Here is an 8,769-nt window from a genome sequence, read left to right on the forward strand (position 1 = left end):
CACCTGGGTGGCTCCATCGTTAAGCGTCTGCCTTCGGCTCAGGGCGTTAAGCGTCTGCCTTCGGCTCCCAGCGTTATGGGATTGAGCCCCACATCAGGCTCCTCCGCTATGAGCCTGCTTCTTTCTCTCCCACTCCCCGTGCTTGTGTTCCCTCTCTCGCTGGCTGTCTCTATCTCTGTCGAATAAATAAATAAAATCTTTAAAACAACAACAACAACAACAACAACAAAAAACCCCACAACTAATCCAATTAAAATATGGGCAGAAGACATGGACAGACGTTTCTCCAAAGACACCCCAATGGCTAACAGACACATGAAATGATGCTCAACATCCCTCATCATCAGGGAAATACAAATCAAAACCGTAATGAGCTACCACATCACACCTAATAGAACGGCTGTTATCAAGAAGACAAGGCATAACAAGTGTTGGCAAGCATGTGGAGAAAAAAGAACCCTCATGCACCATTGGTGGGAAGGCAACCTGGTGCATCCATTGTAGAAAACAGTAAGGAGTTTCCTCAAAAAATCAAAGAATTACTATATGATCCAGGAATCACACTGCTGGGTATTTACCCAGAGAATAAGAAAACACTAATTTGAAAAGATATATGTACTCCAATGTTTATTGCAGCATTACTTACAACAGCCAAATTTTGGAAGCACCCAACTGTCCATCGATAGATGAATGGATAAAGAATATGTGGTCTATATGTGCAATGGAATATTACTCAGCCATAAAAAAGAATAAAATCTTGCCATTTGCAACAACATGGAAGGAACTAGAGGGTATAATGCTAAGTGAAATACACAGAGAAAGACAAATACCATATAATTACATGCATATGTGGAATTTAAGAAACAAAACAAAGAAACAAAGAGACAAAAAAGCAGAATCTTAACTATAGAGAACAAACTGATGGTTACTAGAGGAGGGCTGGGCAGGGGGATAGGTGAAACAGGTGAAGGAGCTGAAGAGTCCACTTATTGTGATGGGCACTGCGTAACGTATGGAATTGTTAAATCACTATATTGTACATCTGAAACTAATATAACATTGTATGTTAATTATAGAGAAATTTAATATATATAAATCTAAAAAAAAGAAATGTATTAATAATAAAAAATAAATATTGAAAATACAACCAGCATATAATCCAGCAATCCTACTTGTAGGTATTCATCTGAAGAATATAAGAATACTTTCTTGGAAAAAAAATAAAATATACTGAAATTGAAAATCTAGCTCAAGAGCTATCAGATAAATGGTATAGAGGAAATTTTCAGTGTGGAAGCTGAAAGCAGTACCTAGTAAATCTATTTATCTCAGCTTATATATGTTAGAAGCATGAGGATTGTGAGCCAGTTTTCTAGAAGGAATGAAGAGATCGGTGAAATATTTTTCTGAGGTCCAATTAATACGATCAAATTAAATTAAAGAATAATTGAAGGTAGAAGAACCAGAAACAAGCTGATATGTAGGACCAGCTATACTGTGGGCATAATACCCAAAGTATGGAATAATCAGAAATTTTTCTGATACAAACTTAGGTAAACTTTAACTCATCAGGGCAAATGGATGCCTCATTTCTAGCTCAAAGTGTCCACTGAAATTCCACTACAGGCTGCCCACTCCCCCAGCTTGTCAGGGTCAAATCTTCGGTGCATTCTGAGTCAGGGCTATGGGTGTCTTTTCATCTGTGTGGTGTGTGCATTGGGTTAGTACAGGGCCTTGCTGCTCAGAGGTGGTTCACAGACCACCAGCCTCAGGCTCACCTTGGACCTTGTTAGAAATGCCGAGTCTCAACCCAATCCTACTGAATTAGAATCATTTTAACAAGATCCCCATACACACCTTAAAGTTTGAAAAATGTTTAAAACATAAAGAAAATTCCGTGAAGTTTGAAGAGAGAGATAGTAGCCATGCAGTGGATAAGGCTATGATCCCTTCCAGAGTTCCACTTGAAAAATCCTTGACCCACACTCTCCATTAATCTACAGATAAAATTTCATCCCTTCGGAGAAAGGCCATGCCATCCCTTTTCTCCTGGGCTCACTTGATCATCAGGCTTAACTACCTAAAACATGGCCCAGCTGTTGGAACAAACAAAACCCACTCTAGGCGTCTAACACGAATGTCTTAACATCTACGTATCAAGTCACGTGCGTGCTTTGGAGAGGTTTACAGTGAGAATTGATGGCAGAAAGAATAGCTTTAACATTCTCATGGTTATTTAGTTTTATAAATCTTGTTCACACCTCAAAAACAGTCGCTCAATCTCAGAGAAGCAGTTCTTAATCCTCACTGCACATTGGAATCGCCTGAAAAATCCTTTGGGAAAGGAAGGAAGGAAGGAAGAAGGAAGGAAGGAAGGAAGGAAGGAAGGAAGGAAGGAAGGAAGGAAGGAAGGAAGAACACTTAAAGCCTCAGTCTCAGAGATTCTAGTCTAAATGGTCAGGGGTGATGTCCAGACACAGGTATGTTACAAAAGCATCACAGGTGATTCTAATAAGCCGTGAGGGTTGCATCCACTGGCTTAGTGGTTTGGGGCCGTTCATTGTTGGCCTACACGTAAGTAGCAGTAAGTAGTTTCTTTACAATGTGCTGGTCATTGCCCAATGGTTGGGATGACACTGATGACCAGGATTTTTTTTTTTTTTTTAAGATTTATTTATTTATTAGACAGAGAGAGACAGCCAGCGAGAGAGGGAACACAAGCAGGGGGAGTGGGAGAGGAAGAAGCAGGCTCCCAGCGGAGGAGCCTGATGTGGGGCTTGATCCCGTAACGCCGGGATCACGCCCTGAGCCGAAGGCAGACGCCCAACTGCTGTGCCACCCAGGCACCCCTGATGACCAGGATTTTAAAAGGAGAACGGTTTTTTATATTAGAAGTGATTTTTGACAGAAAATAAGAGAGCCTACGACTAAATGATGCAGAGACATACATCCAAGGTTTGTGTCACAGAGACCTCTAGAGGGAAGTGGTGAATGAGACACCCACCGTCTCTCCCTCTTGTTCCTCCCCCTGTAAACCAATGTTAACGTGCCCACCAGCCCTCTGGGGATCTGGCTGAAATGCAGATTCTCACCCAGCTGAGCTGGGAAAGGCTTGAGCTATAGCTGAACCGGGGACCGCACTTACATGGCAAGGCTCTAGACCCTACCGATGGTCGTGACTCACCCCCAAGGCTCTTCCTTGGGACCCAACCAAGAAGATGGCCTCCTCACTCCTGAAAAACGAATTCCACTGTGGTCCTTCACATCCAGAACCACTCTGCTTTAAACCATTCTTAACCTCCCACTAGACAACTTTATCAAAGGATCACGGACTGTTGCGTTAGAATGGGCTTCGAGGGCACCTACCGGGGCCCATTCATCACGCAAGTGTGGCAATGAGGCCACGATGGCAAAGGATTTGCCATGTTCACGGGTGATAGAGGCAGAGTCGAAACGGGATCCAGAGCCAGAACACGAAAGCATCAGTTAAGGATTCTATGTTTAAAAAACAAAACAAAACAACAACAAAACGCCACTTGATTATCCCCGGGGAGCTTGTAGACAAATAAAGGAGAGTCAGAAAGGAGTATATATGACTCTAAAGCTAGGCCCACTGACCTTCAAGCCCTAAGATGTGGCAGGTAACATGCTGGAGAGGCTTGCGGGCTTGCCTGTCCCTGCGACCGCACAGGAGCTATTCCTTTGTCGTGGGATTCCCATAAAGAGGGCTCGAGGGCCCCAAGAAGCTGCCCTATGCACTCCTCAGTCATCTTACGCCACTTTCATGCTTTGGAACCCCTTCTCAAATGATTTTCTACATCTACACAAGAATGACATACGCTCTTGCTTAATATGAAGGCGCCCTCACGGGATGCTGAACGCATATATTGCTCTTTGAAAGGGGGTCGAGGGTGAAAGGATCATATATATTCCCAGAACATTCAAAAGCATATCCAGCCAAGGGAGTCTGATTCTTGCTCCATCATTTGTTCCTTCTGTGGCCTCTTCCAAAAGCAGGAGAAGTAATGCAATTGGCATCTCAGTGGCATTCTGTGTCCTGGAGCCATAGACATGGCTGGGTCAGTGGCCACACTGGCTCCTAGGTGCCCCCTTCCCTTGCCACACTGTTGAAGCTGGATTTGTCACCATTTTTGACCCAAAGCTCAAGACTGGGCTGAGACTTCCCCAGCAGACATAATACCATATTATCTTGCTCCCAGTGGCTATCTGGGTCTGGACTTAAGAACGATCTACAGGGAAATCAGCCTGAATGCCCCAAGTCTGAATATTAAATACTAGCACCACCAGGGGCTGCCCTGGGAAGGAGGTTTGCTAGGCTCATGTCTGCCTCCTTCACTCCCCACTTGGCTTGGCTTTTGTCTTCTATTTTGTGTTCCTGGTAAATCCAATTATATCTCTATTACCGTAGGCCACCTCGGCACTTTCTTGGGAATTAGGTTGTCCGGATAGGCAGAGAAACAAATACATACCTTTGCTGTCAGGGGATCTGGGTTAAGCTCATTTTCACTTTTGTGATATTGCAAAAGATCACCAAGTATTCTCTTAGTGCCTGGTCGGCGAGACAGGAAAGAGCTGGAAGGTGAATTGCTGCCCATGGTGATGTTTGAGCAATGAGGCCGGAGCTCGGTTTACATGTTTCTCATTGTACTTTATTTTCTTAATTGCCTTAATGGGCATGTGGTATACTGCAAAATGAAGTGAAATTGTTTTCCTTATTTGCTGTAATTTACAGAGAGTGGGTTTGATCATATAACCCAGGGACTTTTCAATTCCATTGATCTTGGGGTGGAGAGAAGGGATTCTTTTCAAGCATTCATTTTGAACGATGTGTTCACCAATGAATTCAAAGCCTATAAAAGGAAAAACCCATGTTTCTTCACCACCGTGTTTCACAATAGCCATTAGATGACCACACCATCATCAAAGCCGTGGAAAATGTGTGTGGGTGGGGGACTGGAGCTTCAAGAGTTGCCCTTGGCCAAGGAAATTGATTCTCACACCCCATGCCCAGGCTGAAGGTGATGCTGTGAACCTGGGAAAGTCCAGGCTTGGTTCAGGCTCCGCATGGTTCTCTTCTGATCCCAGAAGACGTGGAGGGGGGTCCTGGCTCTGGGTTGCCCAGCGTCGACTGTGAGTTCCCAGCAGACGCCTGATGTTCCGGCCTGGGGTGTGACTTGACCAGCCACACGCAGTGGCTGACTCGGACAGGGCAGTGGGGTGTGGGCATCCCAGGGAGTGGAGGACGCCGGCACCTCCTGACAGAGGAAAGGCCAAAGACCACAGCCAGCGGTGCCTCCCCAGCAGTGGGGAGTGGGACCTGGGTGGCTGGGGGCTTGCAGAAAGCCACGAGTCTATGGGGCGGGGGCTGCTCTCCTAGACGCGGCCAGGGTCCCAGGGCACAAGACCACCTGCGATCAGACCCAGCCTCGCGCCCAGCCCTCCTCCCGCCCTGCCGCTGGGGGGCGCCCGCGCGTCCCGCTATAAAGAGTCAGGTTCCTACGTCCGGCGCACCAGCGAGTGGGTTCCAGAGGCTCCCGCTCCGGCTCCGGCTCCGGCTCCGGAGTCGCCCAGGGCGCCATGGGCGAGCTCCCGTTCTTCAGGGCGCACACAGCCTTGCACCCGGACCACCTGTGGATCTGGGAGAGGTCCGTGTACGTGGACGAGAACCAGCGCACCTGGCTGCCCATAACCATCGAGGTACAGCGGCCCTGGGGCGGGCCGGGCGGGCGGCGTGGGCGTCCGCGGTCGCCACGCAGGGGGACCTGCCCCGGGCTTCGGGGATGTGGGGCCTCCCCTGGGCGTCTGGGGAGCACACTTCACCAGAAACGCAGTGGTGTAAGAGCCGGAGTAGGAAGCAAAATAAAAGTATGTCCTAGTAGGACGTTTATGTCAGAGAACAGCAAACAGCAAAAAGTCACCGGTAGTGACTGTGTCCCTGTTTTACAGATGAGAAAACTGAGTCACAACCTATAAACCTGTCCAAAGTAGTACTGCTAGTAGGTGATAGGCTTGAAATTCCAGGCCCATAACCACCATCTTTATTGGTATTTCTTTTTTAAGTACACATATATGTTCTTTTAAAAATCGAGTTTAATATTTACTTTTTTTTAAGTCAGGTGTTGGAAAAGAATGTATGTGAATATCTTTTTTAAAATCTCTGGTTAGGGAGTATCTTGTCAAACATGCCACCAAAACCACAAAGCCGTGTATTTACCGTAATCATTATAAAATTATGCACGAATATAACCCCCTAGCCGACTGGGGGGCACGGTTTGCCCCCATGTAATTGGAAGGACCGATATCCCTAATATGTAAAGACTGATTTAAATCAATAAGAAAAAAGATGAACAAGCAGTCCAAAGTGGTTGAAGGATGTAGAAAAGCATATAGGAACACAGCAAGAATGGTGATTTCCACTTAGATCTTGCAGGATGATCTGAATTATTTCTTAACAATTCTAGTTTATTTTATAGATAGAAAATTTAAAAAACGATCTCTACTTTGGAAAAGTAGTTATTGAACCAACATGAGGGCCTAATTTATATGCCAGGCACGATTTGGGGCTGTGAGGGTTTGCAGTGAATGTGATAAAATCCAGCCACTCGTAAAGCTGGCACTGCAGGGGGTGCAGGACAGCAAAATGATGAGGCCCCTGGTAAGTTGTGCAGGATGAGAGGCAGTCACGAGTGGGGAGGGGTCTACAGGCAAGACCCCTCGAGTATTCATTTGCACTTGCCTGTCGTGCTTTTGTCCTTCATTTTATTTAAAACCTTGTGAATCTCCCTTTTAGACATGCGTGCTTCATGTGTATTTCAGAGTTGGATTTTGCTGAAATGTGTCCCTATAGACATATATTTGTGCAGAGACCTGTCTAAAAGAAGGGTATGAGCCTTGTGTAGATCGAGGGGAGGAAGTTCCAGGCAGAGGACCATGGATGCAAGAGATTGCTGGGAACGTGGCATGTCCCCGAAATAGCGAGGAGGTCTTTGTGGCTGGCACAGGATGGTGGGTGAAGGACAGATGGCAAATGAGGGAGGCAGGGGACAGTGGGAAGATTTCAGTTCCTTCTGCCTGCCATGAGAAGCCACCGGAGGGTGTCAGGCAGGGGAGTGACACGATTTTTAGACGCACACCCTGGCTGCTGTGCCGAGAGCTGATTGGGGGGCACGTGCCCAGCAAGGCAGCAAGTTAGCTCTTTGAAGGGGAGGGGCGGTGGTGGAGCTGGGGAACGTGGTCTCTCAGCTGACTGTGGGGGCGGGGGATATGTGTTTCAGTGGGGCTCTGTGGGGGCACCTGGCTGGCTCCGCGTGCGACTCTTGATCTTGGGGTTGTGGGTTCAAGCCCCACATTGGGTATAGAGATTACTTAAAAAAAAAAGTTAAAATAAAAGGGGCTGTAGGACAAAATAAAGAAAGAAAACCTCACAGCAGCTGAGGAATCAAGGACAGGCTTTAGGACTGTCAGGAAGCAACGGGCCCGGTGTGGCCCCATCTGGGTGTCCAGACACCTGCGGGTGCCAGTCATCCTGGCCTCGCCAGCGTCCCTGAGAGGGGCGTGCATGGCTTAAGCGGGGATGATGCTGGGGACGGTGATCACCAGCATTTCAGATGCCGGCTGGGCCTTGAGGGGGCGGGAAGGACTCTGGGGATTTGTGCGCTGGGGACCCTGGGCCCTGAAGGCGTGCCCTGGTCTTCCCTTCCCTTCAGACGGAGAGTAGCCTCCAGGTGCTCATGCGTCAGGAGGATGTGTCCCTGGGGGAGGCCGTGTGCCCCAGCCTGCTAGCCCCGTGCCCATTGCCTTCCATGTGGCAGCTCTACCCTGGAAGAAGATACCGAGGCTCAGACTCGAGTTTCTGGCGCATAGTGTACCACATCGAGGCAAGTGTGTCCTTCTCCCAGGGGCCGTCAGGTCATCTTGGGTGGCCCTGCCCCTCCGCCCCCACGTCTGGCCTCGGAGCTGTATCCGTTCCCCCATCTCTGCCCCAAAAGCTAAACAAGGGAAGGAGTTCACACCGCAGGTTCTTAAAGGGCTGGGTGAGAGAGAGGGTTAGAAGTGACAGCCTAGGCCACGCTCTCAGGTGTAACGGAAGCTTCCTGGGCCACAGGGGGGCCTCTCCGCTGGGCAGTCAGGAGGTGAAGGCTGGCGGGAGGAGGGGCTCCTGGAATCCCCCGCCCCCGGGCAGCTTCCTGCCTGTTGCTCCAAGCTCCTGGAAGGCCCTGAGCCAGGGACAGAAGGACGGAAAGAGACCCCCCCCAACCCCGCCTCGGGCCCCGGCCTCTCACCCCCTTCTCTCATGCAGTTCAGCGGCAAGGAGGACATGCTCCTCGAGCAGCTGCCAGACCTGGAGGACGAGTGACCAGGTGAGTAGCTTCGGGGCCCAGCACCCGTTAGTCCAGAGTGACCAGGTCAGAAAGAGGGAACACCCTTCCCCCGTGAGGGCCGTGCTGACTCCCACCCCGACTGCACTGCCTTCTGAGGGTCTCAGGCTCTGGGGGTCCAGGCTCTCCCCTTTAGCACCTTGGGGGCTAATAATTTTGAGGGGAGCCCCCTTCCTGGTAGGGGCGCATATCTGTACAGTGCCTCACAGGTTTGTGGGCGCTGAGCTAGGAATTACGTCATTTCGTAGATCACAGAAAGGAGCTTTGAGGAAGCACAGTGACGTGCAGGTCACAGAGCCGGGTTCCAAACCCCGGTGTTCCGACCCCCGGCTGCTCACTCTATTCGTAATCTGTCCCGGCTCAGACACAA

At 48.9% G+C, this 8,769-nt stretch overlaps 1 protein-coding gene across 1 annotated transcript; it reads left to right on the forward strand.

The window, feature by feature from the left end:
* Positions 1–5,598: 5,598 nt before the first annotated feature.
* Positions 5,599–8,377, forward strand: TCL1A (TCL1 family AKT coactivator A). Its single transcript, XM_040641244.1, has 3 exons — positions 5,599–5,718; positions 7,728–7,898; positions 8,321–8,377. The coding sequence occupies exons 1-3, from the start codon at positions 5,599–5,601 to the stop codon at positions 8,375–8,377; spliced, it is 348 nt and encodes a 115-aa protein (XP_040497178.1).
* The last annotated feature ends 392 nt before the right edge of the window (positions 8,378–8,769 follow it).

Source organism: Ursus maritimus, unplaced genomic scaffold (assembly GCF_017311325.1).
Source record: "Ursus maritimus isolate PB19 unplaced genomic scaffold, ASM1731132v1 scaffold_25, whole genome shotgun sequence".
NCBI classification, from domain to species: domain Eukaryota; kingdom Metazoa; phylum Chordata; class Mammalia; order Carnivora; family Ursidae; genus Ursus; species Ursus maritimus.

Excerpts from the sequence above, each read along its gene's own strand:
- TCL1A (XM_040641244.1), top strand. The coding sequence starts at position 5,599 with ATGGGCGAGCTCCCGTTCTTCAGGGCGCACACAGCCTTGCACCCGGAC. Across the intron at positions 5,719-7,727 it reads GGCTGCCCATAACCATCGAG|ACGGAGAGTAGCCTCCAGGT; the intron begins GTACAGCGGCCC and ends CCTTCCCTTCAG. Across the intron at positions 7,899-8,320 it reads GCATAGTGTACCACATCGAG|TTCAGCGGCAAGGAGGACAT; the intron begins GCAAGTGTGTCC and ends TCTCTCATGCAG.